This window comes from Phragmites australis, chromosome 4, assembly GCF_958298935.1.
Source record: "Phragmites australis chromosome 4, lpPhrAust1.1, whole genome shotgun sequence".
In the NCBI taxonomy this organism is placed as follows: Eukaryota; Viridiplantae; Streptophyta; class Magnoliopsida; order Poales; family Poaceae; genus Phragmites; species Phragmites australis.
Genome location: NC_084924.1, coordinates 49,378,378 through 49,394,746, shown reverse-complemented (window position 1 = coordinate 49,394,746; position 16,369 = coordinate 49,378,378). Strand labels below are relative to the sequence as shown.

The following is a 16,369-nucleotide window of genomic DNA, read 5'->3' as shown; positions in this document are numbered from 1 at the left end:
GGGCCAAACCGAAAAGACCACCCCCACCTCTTTCTCATGTGTCACCTCTCGCGTCTGGTCGTCTCGGTGGGCAGGCAGGCCACGCGCGCCCACCCCCAAAAGCGGACGGCGAACCCAGCAGCCGACCCCACCGCTTGCCCGCTTTTATGCCGAAAGCCCCCTCCCCAACGCCAATTATTTCATTCCGGCAACCCCCCTCTCTCTCCTCCCTCTCTCTCTCTCCTCTTCCCCCCCCCCACAACCCCCCGGATTAGACCGGCGCCAGGACGACGACGGAGACGGCTGCTTCCTCGCCGCGTACCCTAAACCCTCCGCCCCGATCCATGGAGGCCGCGGAGGCCGACTGGCCGCCCGAGCTCCGGCTCCCGCCCCCGCCGCCCCCGCCCCCGGCGGAGCCACCGCCCGCGCAGACGGTGGGGATGGACGATTCGCAGTTCCTGGGGTCGATCATGGGGGAAGCGGCGCGGCAGGGGGCCGCGGAGGCGCCGGCGCAGCAAGGGGCGAAGAGGAAGAGGGGGAGGCCACCGAAGAAGAGGGACGGGGCAGCGGTGGTAGCGGCCGCGAAGCCCGCGAGGGTAAGGAGGGCGGATGAGGAGGAGGTCGTGTGCTTCATCTGCTTCGATGGGGGCAACCTCGTCGTGTGCGATCGGAGGTGCGCTGCCCGCGAATTGCGCCGAGGACTTTTCGGAGACCGAAGCGACTCGTGTTGCTTGCGAATTGCGTTGTTGATTTTTTTTTTCTCCCGGAGACTGAAGCCACTTCTTGCGTTTGTCTGTTGCTGTAGGGGATGCCCTAAGGTCTACCATCCGGCGTGCATCAAGCGTGACGAGGCGTTCTTCCAGTCCCGGAGCAAGTGGAACTGCGGTGAGCTCATCCAACACACTGATCCTTCTTCCTGCTTAAACATGTGATTCGATAAATGTTGTTTTGCTTTTTTTGTTGCCCGCTGCTAACCAAGTATAGCATGACATGCTCGTATGCCGATATCACAGGTTTACATTCGCTCACAGGAATTTTGCGACCAATTACCTATGGTGAATATTGTAGGCTAGCTAAGAGAATAGATACAGATTGTGAATACTGGCGTCGGTAGCTGGCTGCTAGCTTTCCACGGGACTCGTGTGCTGCTAGCTTCTCATAGAATGCTAGCAAAGTTAAGTTTCCTATATCAGATGAACAATAATCCTCGCGCATGCAATCAGATGGCTAGTATCATGAGTTTGCATTCCCTCACTTTAAATTGAGTTCCATTCAATACATCCCCTCTATGGAAATGTGAACATTTAACTAGATAAGTGACAACTGAGGAGATGTCCATGGAGCAAAAGTAGAATATGTCATGTGTGGTGGAGAACAGTCATGGTTTCATGTTATGGACAACAAATAATCTTCATCACCACAGCCTTCGTGGGCTCCATTGTATTCACAAGTGTAATTCAATTCAATATGTTTTACTTTTAGAGAGATTGTTGGACTAGCCTTCAGTTTCTTTAGTTTGGATGCTCAACTGCTGACCTATTATTTGGAGAACTCTTCTGGAGAATTCTTGTTTTATTTGGAGATTTTTTTAGATGTGTTTGTATAGCCGTTTTGCACGATTACATTTACCTCTCAGGCTGGTGCTTGTGTAGTTTTTTTTTGGTTATCTAAGCGTAGGAATTGGTTTATTTTGTTTCTGGATTGTATCATGTTGCTGTCTCTGAGGTTGTGACAATAACTGATACATAGTTCTGTAATGAAGCTCATCTAGTTTGGAATATTTGGCAATAGAAGATGAAGGAATATGTACTTTCATGAACTGTTACATCTGGAAGTCGACGTAAACCACTGAGCTGCTCTGTGTTTCTTGACATTTTGTATATCAGGTTGGCACATATGCAGCAGCTGTGAAAAGGCAGTGCACTACATGTGCTACACTTGCACATACTCCCTTTGCAAAGTGTGCATCAAGCAAGGTAAATTCTTCAGTGTCAGGGGGACCAAGGGCTTCTGCGACACATGTTTTGGGACTATACTTCTGATAGAATCCAAAGATGAAGCTGCTACAAAGGTAAACCTGTCATTAAATTCAAAATACCCCATTCATTTGATAAAGTCTCATATAAGTATGTTCTATTTCAATTTGGTGTTGTGTTATTTGCCCGCAAAATTTTAGCAAACTTAGTCAGTCCTGTTCTTTGAGAAACCAACTATTATGCATATTATTCTGTAGGTGTCTTACCCAGAATGCCATAACACCCAGCAGCTTAGCACTGAAGTCTCATATGGGGCCATAAACAGACCATATGGAACCTGCACTTTCACCTGTTAAATGGTAACATATTTTTTTAATGTATGGCATGCAACTATTCCCAGTATCTTCTGCTTGCAAAGGCAGTTTCTTCTTTATGATGGGAGTTAGCACTATCAAACCAAAACTTTAAGCTTTAGTATTCACTATCGAGTGACTGAAAACACAGCCAGAATAATTTTCTTTATATTATTGAAAAATAGTAATCATGACCAAGCTGCTATTTGGTGCACTGTCCTATATGCTCAAGTCACTCTTTCTTTGCCATATGTTGTGTCAATTGCAGGTTGATTTTGATGACATAACCAGCTGGGAGTACCTGTTCAAGCTATATTGGTTAGATCTGAAAGGGAAGCTTTCACTAACATTGGAAGAACTTACTAGTGCCAAGGACAGATGGACTATTCCTAACACTTCTGCTAGGAAAGAAAAAGAGGAGTCATCAGATGACCTATATGACATTAATAATGACGATGATGTTGGTTCTGACTGCTCCTCAGGAAAACGAAGGCGAACGAATTCTTCAAGGAAAAAGGGCCAAAAACGTCAAAAGGTAAATTCAGATTGTAGCATTGCTGGGAAAAAGGTCGAACTTGCAATTAGAGATGCTGGGAGCCTACCCATGAAAGTACCAAGTGAAGGGGTTTCCTTGCCAGCAGACACAAAATGGGCGTCACCAGAGCTATTGGAGTTTGTAGGACACATGAGAGATGGTGATCGATCTTTTATTTCCCAATTTGATGTTCAGACTCTTTTGCTTGAATATATTAAGAAGAATAACCTCCGTGATCCTCAGAGGAAAAGCCAAATTGTTTGCGATGCAAGACTTCACCGTTTGTTCAGGAAAACACGTGTTGCTCACTTTGAGATGTTAAAGCTTTTGGAAATGCATTTTCTTATGAACGAGACTTCAAGAGTAAATGATAACAGCCAAACGGCCACCAATCTTAATTCAGCTCAAATAGTTACCAATGGATGCAGTGACATGGCAGCAAAATTATCTCCTGATAAGAGGAAGAGAATGCATAGAAAGATGGAAAGAGAACAGCTGGTTAATCTTGAGGCTTATGCAGCCGCTGATATGCATAATATAAATCTAATCTACATGCGACGCAGTTTGATGGAGGATCTAATTGATGATGCCACATTCTCGGACAAAATTCATGGTGCTTTTGTGAGGATAAAAATTTCTGGTATTGGTCAGAAGCAAGATATGTATCGTCTAGTGAAAGTTGTTGGTAAGATATTTATTCTTTAAATCCTCCATAGAGAACCCAAACTGCACAGCACCATCTCAAAGGTTTCCTTAAGACTTTGTTTTAATGTGTGTGTGTGTGTGTGTGTGTGGTTTTTTTTTTGGGTGCAGGAACACACAAGGTTCCAGAAAAATACAGCATTGGGAAGAAGATGACAAATTTCGCACTTGAGATATTAAATTTAGACAAAAAGGAGATTATTGCGATGGATACAATATCTAATCAGGATTTTACAGAGGTTAAAATCGTTTGCTTAGTGTTCTGTTTCTCTTATAGCTTTCATAGTTAGCACTTATTAGAGTCTTATGCAATATGAACGGGTATGCAATACCATCCCCTACTTATGTTTTCACATTGCCTACTGTGAAGATATTTATCTGACTTCTTGTCTAGTTTGGAACTTTTATCGCTGAATATGTGTTGTTTATCAGTTTATGTTTGCGCACATTCATTTATTTATAATTAGGTAGTTGTAGAATCGATTAGCTAAGAGGAGTATAATTAAATGCCAAGATTTTTAGGCATATGGGAGTTTCCCTTGCCCAGTGATTGACAAAAGAGTATTTTGTTATATGCACCTAGTTCTTTCTTAGAAGTGAGAATCTGAAATCCTCTCGTGGTTTTCCTTCTCACCTAGTTCTGGCTCAGTGATTATAACTGCTCATCATAATTGAACTACCATTGGATTTCTTTCTCACCTCCTTTTGGTTTATACATTTACCTTGTGTAGGAGGAATGCAAACGCTTAAGGCAGAGCATGAAGTGTGGTCTAATTAGCCGACTAAAAGTGGTACTGCTACATGAGATTAAACACTTGTGATCTAATTGATTTCTGGTCCATCAGATATGTTTAGATTTGATCTTGTGTTTGTTTTGTTGTATTAACTCAGGGAGATGTTCAAGAGAAAGCTAAGATCTTGCAATCTGTGAGAGTGAATGATGTAAGCACAACCCTACTGAAGGAAAATTATATGTCCAGTGATCTTGTTTTCTTCAAAAGATTTCATATTTGACTTACTACCGTTTATAATTCTTATAGTGGTTGGAAAATGAAAAGCAGAGGCTGGGGCATCTTCGTGACCGAGCAAGTGAAACAGGGCGCAGAAAACAATATCCTCTTGACCTTATTATAATGTTCTACGTCTGCATTATTTGTTTCTGGTGCTCATCTTTTTGTTGTCTGAATTGTCCTTCTGGATCTCAATCAGGCCTTTACATATATGTTAAAGTAAGTTTTAGTGTGTAGTTTTTATGTAACATGTATATATATTTACTTATTTCAAAATTGGCTACATTCCATTTATAGTTTATTATGCAATTTAGGGCAGCTCTCCTATTCTTGTCATAGCTTTCCTGTATGTCTGTTCACACTAGAGGCATACAACAACAACAACAAAGCCTTTATCCCAAGCAAGTTGGGGTAGGCTGGAGATGAGACCCACAAGATCCAACTAAAAGATGATGATAAAACATTAATAAATAAAGGTACTAGTAATAGTAAAAAGGTAAAAGTAATAACGGTACAAGGAGATTGATGCATAAGTTATGGTTCTGGTACATGGATTGCTAACTTCCATGCGGTTCTATCATGGATAGTTCTTTGGGAATCATCACACTAGAGGCACGATGATTCTAATAATTGGTAATATTTTGCCCTAGAATAGTGATTTTTCATGATAATCTAAGACAGTTTTATTTTCTTATAGTACTTCAAATTCCATCATAAGGCATTAGACTACTACCTTCTGCTGGAGAATTTTGTGATCCTTGACTGTATCATACACTTCGAGAGTGTGTGGAAAAGCTGCAGCTCCTCAACAATTCTGAAGAAAGAACTCGCAGGATAAATGAAGTTCTAGAGGTGCATGTTGACTCCCACATGGATCCTAACTACGAATCTGCTGAAGAAATGGACGACAAAAAAGCTGGTATATATGTCTTTCTGAAATGTTAATGCTTTATGTTAAGTAGTAATAAGTATTAGGATGTTACTATTTGTCTCGCATCCAATAAATCGGGCACTTGTAGCATAATTTCATGTGGTATGTTGCAGTAAATATCTATAAACCCTGCAGTACAAGTTTTTGTATTGTAATTTTCTTGCAATGCAATCTTTCCAAATTAGTATGGCAACATTTCGATTGATCTGACACAAGATTGAATTGAGATGTTGTAACAAGCATCTCATACATAGAAAAACAATCACATTTCTGGTCAATAATCAAATTTAATGTCTGGGCATTGCTTGTTTATCATGTGCAGTTGGAAGGAATGTAAATTGGACAAGATCAGATACATCCATATCACGAAGAAAATCAAAATATCCAAACACTATTCCAAATTATAGACAAAAAGTTTCTGATGCTAACCATCACCCAACAAACCTGTCCACGGAAAGTACAATACGGGGCTCGGGAGCAGGAAGAAAGTTTGAGAATTTCCATTCAACAAATGGCACAGATATTCCAAAATCCAGCCCTATGTATGAAGCTTTATCACTGTCATCTTCTGGAGTAACAATGTCAAGTGACACGGAGCCAGAGAAAGTCTGGCACTACAAGGATCCTTCTGGGAATGTTCAGGGCCCATTCACTCTTTTGCAGCTATCCAAGTGGACAAGTTACTTCCCATGTGATCTGAGAGTATGGCTTACATTTGAGAGTGAAGAGAGATCGTTGCTGTTGACTGAAGTGCTTTCAAAACAACAGAAAGATTTTACTCAGGCTGCATCAGTTACTACAAGTAGCAAAGCAACATCGGCTGACACTGGACATAACATAAACGCCCCAAGTGTGGATCAGACCAATGCTCTATCCCCTGTTGGTTATAGTATGCTTAATTCTTCTGGAATAGCTGTTCAGTCTAATAAGTATTCTGTTCCAGAAAGAGAAAGTGTGAACTCTCCCGATGATAGCTTGTCACTCTCAACTAGTTCCGTTCCTCCAAAGGATGCTCATACTTTGAATAGTCAAGTACAGTGCCATACTAAGCATTCAGTTTTCGTTCAATCTCCTGGAAGTTCGTATGGACAGACAGACTTGCACCATGATGGAATGCAGGGAGGATGCTCTGGTGAATCAAACCATCGGCACAGCAGTGGTGCCCTGTGGAGTCCAACCACGGCCCAGATGAGTTGTAGTGGACAGGCTAATGTAGAATCTCATCACAATCAGCATGCTTCATGGTCACAAAGCCAACATGATTCTAAAAATAATTCACAAGGAGAATCTGTAAAAGATCTGAATTCAAGACAGGATCTGTTGAAAATCCTTCCTACTCAACGAGGTGGGAAAGATGTCCCCAGTCCTGTATTTGCTTGGAGTCCATCTGAGTCCAGAACCGCTTCAAGTCAACATGAAGGCTCTTGCTTAAGTTCAACAACCAATCCAAGCTTTCTCGATGAACATCATTCTTTTGTTGCTTATGCAAAGCCTAAGAGTTGTGCTCCAGCAACACCTATTGAAGACAGAGGTTCAAGTTCGCCGTCAGGCATGCTGAGCCACTCTGAAAGAGTTCCAATATGTGCATCTGCTTCCGATATGTGCAAGATGGAGGAGATCATGAATCAGCAAAGAACACTTGAAGCGGATACATCAAATACTTCAGTTAATCAGTCTCCTGAATCTAAGATTTTCCCTGTATCTTCTCCTGATAACCAAGATATTGACCGTGAGTTTCCTAGTCCAACTCCAAGATCTGAGAATAAGGAACCTGTGGCTGACAACTCAGGGTTAACACCAGCATCACCTGAAAATTTAACTAATACTTATTCGCCTGTTTCCGATACATGCAAGATGGAGGAGATCGTGAATCATCAAAAAGTACTTGAGGGGGATGCATCAAATTCTTCAGCCAATCCTTCTCCTCAATCTAAGGCTTCCCCTGTTTCTTCTCCTAATAACAAAGATCTTGCACATGAACATCCCAGTTCAACCCCAAGGACTGATAATAAGGAGCCTGATGTGGACAATTCACCTTTAACATCAGCAGCTCCAGAAAATCTAACAACGGCTTCTGCATCTACATCCGATACATGTAAGATGGAGGATATCGTGAATCAGCAAAAAACACTTGAAGCAGATGCATCAAATGCTTCACTTAATCAGCCTACTCATTCCAACATTTTCCCTGTATCTTCTCCTGATAACCAAGATATTGAGCATGAATATCCTAGTCCAACTCCAAGACCTGAGAATAAGGAGCCTCTTGTGGACAACTCAGGGTTAACATCATCAGCGCCTGAAAATTTAACTACTACTTCTGCATCTGCTTCTGATACATGCAAGATGGAGGGGATCTTGGATAAGAAAACACTTGAAACAGATGCACCAAATGGTTCGGCTATTGAGCGTGAATATCCTAGTCCAACTCCTACTGAGCGTGAATATCCTAGTCCAACTCCAAGATCTGAGAATAAGGAGCCTCTTGTGGACAACTCAGGGTTAACATCAGCAGCACCTGAAATTTTAACTACTACTTCTGCATCTGCTTCCGATACATGCAAGATGGAGGGGATCTTGGATAAGAAAACACTTGAAACAGATGCACCAAATGGTTCAGTTATTGAGCGCGAATATCCTAGTCCAACTCCAAGATCCGAGAATAAAGTGCCTCTTGTGGACAACTCAGGGTTAACATCAGCAGCGCCTGAAATTTTAACTACTACTTCTGCATCTGCTTCCGATACATGCAAGATGGAGGGGATCTTGGATAAGAAAACACTTGAAACAGATGCACCAAATGGTTCAGTTATTGAGCGCGAATATCCTAGTCCAACTGCAAGGTCTGAGAATAAAGTGCCTCTTGTGGACAACTCAGGGTTAACATCAGCAGCGCCTGAAAATTTAACTACTACTTCTGCATCTGCTTCTGATACATGCAAGATGGAGGAGATCTTGGATAAGAAAACACTTGAAACAGATGCATCAAATGGTTCGGTTACTCAGTCTCCTCAATCCAAGATTTTCTTCGTATCTTCTCCTGATAACCTATATATTGAACGTGAATTTCCTGGTCCAACTACTAGATCTGAGAATAAGGAGCCTGTTGTGGATAACTCAGGGCTAACATCAGCAGCACCTGAAAATTTAACAACTAAGATACCTGGTGTGTCACCAGATTCTTTGGTAATGCCAAAGTCTGGCCCTCCAAGTGGGGAATTGGGTGCTGCAGAATCAGATTTTAAAGTCGAAGAAGAAATCATTCAAAAAGAACTATACAGTGAATCCACTGTTGTTACAAGAGAGAACATGGTAACTGATCCTTCCGGTGATGCTGAGTCGATAGATGTGTCTAATGTCTTGGAATCTTTAATAGAACAAAGGTGTGGAACTTCATACATGCACGGAACAGCAGCATTGGAGGATTTCCTTGCCACTTCAGCCGAGGAAGAACCACAATGCTCTAGCCCTATCGCATTATCCCCTTGGGGTGTACCTAGTTACTACCAAGGTGATACTGTTGATTCTGCACTCTGGGGTCTCCAAGATGATTCGATCAATGATGATATGTGGTCATTGCTTTCTCCAACTCCCACACTCCAACCTTCATCTGGTCAGTCAGTATGCTGATGTTTAGCATGTTTCCATTAATTCTATATTGATAACTTATCTATTTTCTGTCCACCAGGTATTGGAACCGAGGGAAATGACACTCGTGATATCTATGAAGTAGCTGTGCCCCATGGAAATAGTGAAAATTTTCAAAGAGGACCAACGCCAGGGGAGGAAAATGTGAACCAGGCAATCTCGGGTGTTGTCACGGATTGGGTACTGCCTGAGCTGGTAATGGTGTTGCTGTATCTGAATGGCATTTGCTTTCTATCTGACCTTCCATATGACATTGTGTTTTGCCCTACTTTAGGTCAAATCAAAACCAAATGATGTGTCTGTATCATCAGTAGATGAGAGTACAGGAGTTTTAGGTTGGCAGCCATCAGCCGATCAGAGCTTATATGCAGGTACTGAATGGAGCACTAGCCAGAATCTTCACTTGTCTAGTTGTGAAAAAGCAGTGCCTTCAAGTAAAATCTCTTGGGAAGAATCAAGGAAGAAGGAATGCACCAATTCCAGTGTTTCTAGTTCAGGAGAGGCCATTGGAAACACCAGCAAGGGCTGGAACCCACCTTCTGGTAGTGCTAGTCGGGGCAGCCACCGGAGTCGTCACCGTGACAGGTACTCTCAAATAAGCGAATCTTGGCTTCTTAGTTCAAATTACTCTAGGAGTAGGTCTGATAGATTTGACACTGGTGGGTCATCAAGATCGACTTTGAAGGGGCAAACTAGGGGCGTATGTAAATTTCACGAAAGTGGGCACTGCAGGAAGGGTGCATCTTGTAGCTACCAGCATCCTTAATCTCTGCCGTAGAAAAGAGATCCTTCTCATATCTTTCCACATTTGTATAGGCTAATTACAATGTAGTCAAATGTAGTCAACAGAGCGTAAATGACTATCTCTGCTCCACTCAACTGCAGCAAGGAGTATATGTTTAGATTTAGCATAGAGGTGTGACTGAATGCCCTGCCCAAGAAGTGGATTAGGCTTTTTGGCATGGTCTGTATCATTCTGTTTGGTTCGTGGAACTGCATTTGTACCACCACGATCCCTTCGTGCCCTGATACGCTTGATGTATTTGGAAACAGTGATGTCTTATTGATTGGTTTAGTTTCTGATATTTCTGGTGTTGACAGAATGAAGAACGCGCTGTTCAGTAATTTTTTTCTTTCTTTTGAGCGGGATGTTCAGTGTTCATGGGCAGTGTTGTGTGATATTTAGAGTGCAACTGTACACCGGATTTGGTGGCTAGTGATTTGTTGAAGGGGTCTGCATGTACAAGGTAGGCAGATGATGATGTAAACTGTGCTCAGAAACTAATGTGGCATAGCTGCACCGTCATAGCTGTTTCTTGTTCTTTTGGACTTGCACCGTCATAGAAATTGACGGATGCCCTATGTACTGATGCCAGTTTATTTGTGTTGCTCTTATATGATGCGGCCTGTTATCATATCATATATGAGTTTTGTTTCCAGTTTCCCACCTTATGCCGTCCCCCGAATTATAGTATTCGTCTCTCGTTTCCCGGACCGTATCTTGGGCAGGGAAATAGCCTGTGCTTATTAGCTACAAGTCCTTACGTGCACCCCCACCGGTTTTTACTTTCTCAATCCTGTGCATTCGACCATAGAATAAGGAGGGATATTTGGCTCATGGCCGTGTACGTAATGCTCAAATGCCCTACGTATTTGGTCGACGTCGGAAACTAGAAACACAAGAGACGAAATCACCAAGCGGAACAGCAGAAACGGAGCGAAAAAACGACGATTGTGTCGATACGGTGAGAAACAACCAAGCCCTCGGTTAGCTTCCTTAGCGCATTAGCCCCAGCAGATTAGTTTGTCGTCTCAACTCTCAACAACCGTTACATTTTTAGTAAATTCAGAAGTTCTTTACCGCAGAATATACACATCTTCTCTCAAACCTGTACTATGCAACTGGTACATCTGTTATTTGCTGACTGCCGGTAGGGGGATAAAAACAGGATAGTATGTATTTAATTCAAGATGCTCCAGGATCTGTTGGGCAGCTGACAGGTAGGAAGAATGGCCATCAACAAGCTCGGCAACATCAACCTGTAAATTGTGAAACAGTAAAAGGAATTACGAAACTCAAGCAGGAGCAAACGAATGGTCATCGGCATGCTTACATTTTCAACACCAGGAACATCAATGGCCTGGATGCCTGCCAGTCCTTGTAGAGAAAATCGTGACAAACTATTCTGGCAGTGGCCATCCAACCCAGAACCAGGGCATTGGAAGTATTAAGTATGAATAAAATCCCACTTTGTTTACCTTGCGCGAAAGGTGACACCGAGAATCCAGTCATCTCTGGAGTATAGATTCACAAATCTTCCAGCAACCATCTGCAGTGAATCAAGGGCATGCAGAGTGATGCAAAACAACACTTTGTTAAGGGAGACATTTGTAACTGAACATTACAGTATCCCCGCACCCAAAATACATAAAAGGATCGCTATCGCCGTACCTTTGTGGCAGTCTCCCACCACTCATCTTTTACTGAAACTGGTGCACCTAGGAGTACAACCCTCTCAACGAGTCCCTCTGATTCAAATGCATCAAACATGTAAGCAAAGTCACAATGAACTCTACAAATGCTGATGATTATAGAACAGGTACCATTATCACTTAATAAAGCTAGCTCCTGTAAACACTTGAATATAACACGTGCCCCTAGTGAAAATCCAATGAGAGTCAAAGGCCTGATAGAAATTTGGCATCAGGGGGAAAACAATTTTGAGGAGAAATTAACTGCATTTAATAAAAGTGCAGACAACTACCTTTGCAGTCCCCTTAGTGGCACTTCAGCGAGCATTTTTCCTGCCTTGTCTGATCTGAGATGCTGCAAGAAGACCACTTAAGACAGTTCTCATTGCTCCTTGTTTCATCAATTCCATTGCAAGTCCTGGATCAATAATGCCAATATTAATTATAAAGTATAAGCAAACAGTGTAGAGTACAAAACCATAAACATTACTTGATGTCAGCCAATCCTGTATTGCTGTACTCACTGCAATTATATGCTTAGACTCCCATTGAAGGATGTACCTGCCAAATATTACACGACAGTGTCAGAACGCTCTGGCCATATATCGTACATGTAAAAACACATGGATAAAGTATAGCAATTGCGATTCATGAAACGAATATAAAAAATCTTTTCATACTTCTCTAGGTTATCCTTCCATCCTTCCCAAGGTCTCAAGAAGTCCTCCTCATCAAAAGCAAATCCAGAAACCAAGATGCCAACCCCAAGGCGCTGAAATAGTGAGCGCCATTTACAGAGACCGAACCAGTTTGATTACAGAATGGGTGAATGGCATTCTAGTGACTAGAATTATATGTGAAAGTCAGAGAGAGAAAAGGAACTCACACCCTGATTATGGTTATCACCAATAGTTTTGAACTCAAATTCTTTCACACTTCCAATTCATCTTGCCATTTTGCTCCCCATCAAGCCAGCCCCAGCAGCTAACTTGTCAAAGATCACCGCAACAAATATGAACAACTAAGTTGAATATTTCCACACTACTCTATCGATTTTGGATCATACATTGCAACTTCTACAGGAAATTCGTCAAGGAATCATTTCGATTGTAAAATGTGCTCAGTGCCCATACAGAGGTGTGCATATTCGTTATTTGTGTAGGTTCACCGGACGATAAATTTAACTACCATGAGCAACAGAAAAGTGGTCGTTCTTAACTTCAAATAATTTTTTATTGTTAGACTGCCCAGGGCATAGAAGGAAAAAATAAAAACTCGAAATATCATCATCAGAAGAGTTTTGAAAGAACATCTATACCAACCTCCAAATGAGGCAACAACTGCCACAGAGCCAGCAACAGATCCTGCTGCAGCAGCCATAGCAACAAATCCACTAGCTCCTATAAAAGGGGCAAGTGTGCCGAGTGTTGGAGCTAGAGCACCAAATCCTGCAGCAATAGCTGGTGCAGCTAAACCTGTCAAGTATAAGAGAATATCAACCACCTGGGCTAGTGTTTGCAAGTGAACTGTCAAGATGTATGGTATTTTAATAGATATTTTTTCTGGAATTCGTTCCTACCCCCCTGTAATAGCCGGCAATGCTCCTCCAGTCAAGGCAGCTGCACCAATAATTCCTCCACGCTTCCATTTTTTCCATTTACTCTTGGGCGATGCGTTTTCTTGAGCTTGTTCTTGTTCTTTCGCCGCAGCCATAGCGGAGCACGCGACCATTACCTCGATAGATTCCTACAATGTCAGGATGAATGGTTATGAAATTAACTGATACAATGGGAAAATACATGCATATACACATGAACGGATTTTGCTCTCTTGGATGATCTCAACACATGTTTTTTGGTGAAATTCTACCCTAAGTGATTATTACTCTGCTGCATTGAGAAGGAATAGCTTATACAAACCATTTTGATCCGCTTCACGTCAAGCCATGTTGCTAGCAACCGAAGAGCAACACGATGCCGAGAATCGTAACCCTTCCTGAAGCGACAAGATTTCCTGTCCTCTTCCTCTTGCAATACAGGTTTATCAGCCACACAGGCAAAGAGAAGCGCATATAGCAAGGCCATCTTCCGGTGATTGTTAGCAGGACCATCATCTAAGGACAACTTGTCAACTCCAAGCAAGTTTTCCGAAGAGTCTGCCTCTGGGGATTCGGCTGTTCCAGAGCTACAAGTAGTGGCGTCTTGGCACTCCCCTTTAATTGTCCCATCCAGTACAGTATCATTACCCAAGCGCATTACCATTACATCAACTGCTTTCGCCAAGGATATATCCGAAGAGCCCTCACCGTCTTCTTCAAAGATTATCCTTAGAAACTGCAAGATGGGAACTCAAATGAGACTACGAAACGATATGAGTTAAGGATTGACTAGTCTCTTAAGCACACATAGAAGTTGAGCATCATTTTGCAGAAGCCATCATCTGAACAGCAGAGATATTGGTGAACAATTTGATCCGTTAAGTCGTAAAGCATAACCGCTACTCCCAACGGAACGCCCGAAACCCCTAATTTGGCCACGCGACAGTGACCCCAAACCCACACCCAACAAATTAGGTGAGGACAAAGGGAAGGGCCGCACCGCGCCGATGTGATGCTTGGCCTCCGGCGACGCGGCCGTCTCCTCCAGCCCTGACCACGCCTTGGGGTCGATCAAGTAAAACGGAAGCGTTCATCTCGAGTTGACAAGCAGCGGGAGCTGACCTGAAGACGGGGCGGAGGAGGCCGCGGGATTCGTGCGTCCAGAGGTCGGCGTCCGAGCCGCTGGTGGTGGAGGACTCCTCGTCGTCGGGGGAGCCGCCGAGGGGGACGGACTGGTGGATATGCTCCCGGCGGAGCGCGAGCGCCAGCAGCGCCCCCGCCGCGTAGCGCTGCGTCGGCATGAGCGTCGTCGCCATCGGTGGGCTCGGGCGGAGCGCGCCGGCTGCTGGAGCTTGGACTTTGGGGGGCGTTTGCTTCGGGGCGACACGAGAAGTTGGCTTCGCTTGGGCGGCGCCGGCGCGGGCGTTTCCCTGAACAGAAGCATCTTTCTCTTAATTTGGGCTGGAGGCCCGGCATTTCTGTGCTGTAGAAATCAACATCTTCTCTAAGACTAGAGCACAGCTGCTGGTAAGGTAGCTCCTCTTATTACCAAGTTTCATTATGTATGTGTGTCGATTGCCATGACTCTTTTTTTTTTTTTTAGAAAACAAAGTGTTCGCGGAATGATATCACAATGGTTCTCTGACTCTATTTGGCTTCGGTCGGTCTTGGGAAATCCTAGATGAGGATAGCCATTGTTAATATAATAAAGAAGTGATTTTAAAATTTGTCTTGTAGAGGTAGGGGCGCCGAAGTAGAAGAGCAATGCCAAATACAGAAGACGAATGTCTCAAATGGCACACCGAAGAATTCTAGGGCTCCGAAGGGATATCGGGTGGAGGACGAAGGCTCGGAGGCTAAAAACACCCCTTCAGGAGACATGTATGAAGAGCTTGGCAAAAGGTCATCGGTGACGAAGTGAAGACCTGAAGGAGAGCCCAGAGGAGATCAACTATCAGCTTAAGGAGGCCCGAAGGTTGCCCACCATTAAGTCAAAGGGTTGGCTAACAAGTGAGGTTGTAGACATGTGCTATATTCTAGTTCATGTATCGCTGTAATTATATAGTACCTATAATATCATTAGAATATTCTAAGGATATTTCAAAGAACAATGATATTAATATAATGATGATTATGATGGTTAGAATAAGACTATAAATACACCCACTTAACTAATTAATGTGATAAATATGAACAATTAATATACTATTAATTACTACTAGTTATTTACTGTATGAGCACACCTTTCTGTATGTTGTGATCAGATCTCAACACAAAGGAAAGGGAACTCGCTCCAACGATGTCGTACGTCTCAACTGCTCCGGCCAAAACAAAATCATTAATTATGAGTCAGTACCGAAATTACAAAAAGAAGCTCCGATTATGTATGCATGCGTTCTAGAATCTGGAGTTTAACTAGCACCCTATCCTCATCAACCAACTTTGCAGCGCAGCGTAAAGGCGATCGCTGTCGGCGAAGGAAGCCGGCGTGGCCGTCGTCCAAGCAGCTTGAGCGGTTTGGTTTTAATGCCCGCCCGTTGATGCGGCTGCTCCGATCCGTCGCCTTTCTGGGAGGACCACGTACGCTCGCACCAGTACGGCTCTGCTCTCTCGTACTTGCTCTGATCAATCTCTCTCTCTCTCTCTCTCTCTCCTCGACCTCATTGCCGTGTGATACACGGTGTACGAAATGCTCTTACTGCATCCATGGCCGTCAGCTAGCGAGCTAGGCCTTTCTGTTTCTATTGCATGCATGCATGCACGCACCACTGGGCTAGCTAAATTACTAAGCAGCTGCTACCGGAACACGACATTTACGTGCCGTAGGAACACGGGAAAGTTCGTTTCCTTTAAATCTCGTCGTTGTAGCTAGAGAAACGTACCCATTTAAAGGAGCTCGATCGATCGAGTTGCAGGCTGTCCTAGCCTGTCCTGTCTTGCACTGCTGCTGTAATGACCGATCGAGGTCAGACGTTTCAACTTAATTTCAGACCATGCATACGATACATGACTAATCTGTTATGTAACTAACTGCACGGCATTATTGTCGCTGAGATCCATGAGAGATGGAAGGGTCGAATCTAATCTGCTGCTGCTGCAATGGGTCGAAGGGCCGGAAGATACATGAGAGATGGAAGGGTGTGCGACAGCGAAAAAGCCTCTTTTT

The 16,369-nt window shown here is 43.3% G+C and overlaps 1 protein-coding gene and 1 pseudogene across 2 annotated transcripts; one reads left to right on the top strand and one right to left on the bottom strand.

Annotated features, from left to right (window-relative positions):
* The first annotated feature begins 212 nt into the window (after nucleotides 1–212).
* Nucleotides 213–10,219, top strand: LOC133917099 (uncharacterized). Of its 2 annotated transcripts, XM_062361072.1 has the most exons (12): nucleotides 213–652; nucleotides 785–864; nucleotides 1,866–2,050; nucleotides 2,577–3,528; nucleotides 3,657–3,784; nucleotides 4,277–4,336; nucleotides 4,437–4,487; nucleotides 4,586–4,657; nucleotides 5,330–5,474; nucleotides 5,809–9,099; nucleotides 9,175–9,329; nucleotides 9,409–10,219. In XM_062361072.1, the coding sequence occupies exons 1-12, from the start codon at nucleotides 324–326 to the stop codon at nucleotides 9,898–9,900; spliced, it is 5,940 nt and encodes a 1,979-aa protein (XP_062217056.1). In that variant the 5' UTR covers nucleotides 213–323; the 3' UTR covers nucleotides 9,901–10,219. The 2 variants fall into 2 exon arrangements, with proteins under 2 accessions (XP_062217056.1, XP_062217057.1); XM_062361073.1 differs by lacking the exons at nucleotides 213–652; nucleotides 785–864; nucleotides 1,866–2,050 and adding an exon at nucleotides 2,213–2,314.
* A 772-nt stretch (nucleotides 10,220–10,991) lies between these two features.
* On the bottom strand, nucleotides 10,992–14,793 carry LOC133914914 (uncharacterized; annotated as a pseudogene).
* Between the last annotated feature and the right edge of the window lie 1,576 nt (nucleotides 14,794–16,369).

Excerpts from the sequence above, each read along its gene's own strand:
- LOC133917099 (XM_062361072.1), top strand. The coding sequence starts at position 324 with ATGGAGGCCGCGGAGGCCGACTGGCCGCCCGAGCTCCGGCTCCCGCCC. Across the intron at positions 9,100-9,174 it reads CACACTCCAACCTTCATCTG|GTATTGGAACCGAGGGAAAT; the intron begins GTCAGTCAGTAT and ends TCTGTCCACCAG. Across the intron at positions 9,330-9,408 it reads ATTGGGTACTGCCTGAGCTG|GTCAAATCAAAACCAAATGA; the intron begins GTAATGGTGTTG and ends GCCCTACTTTAG.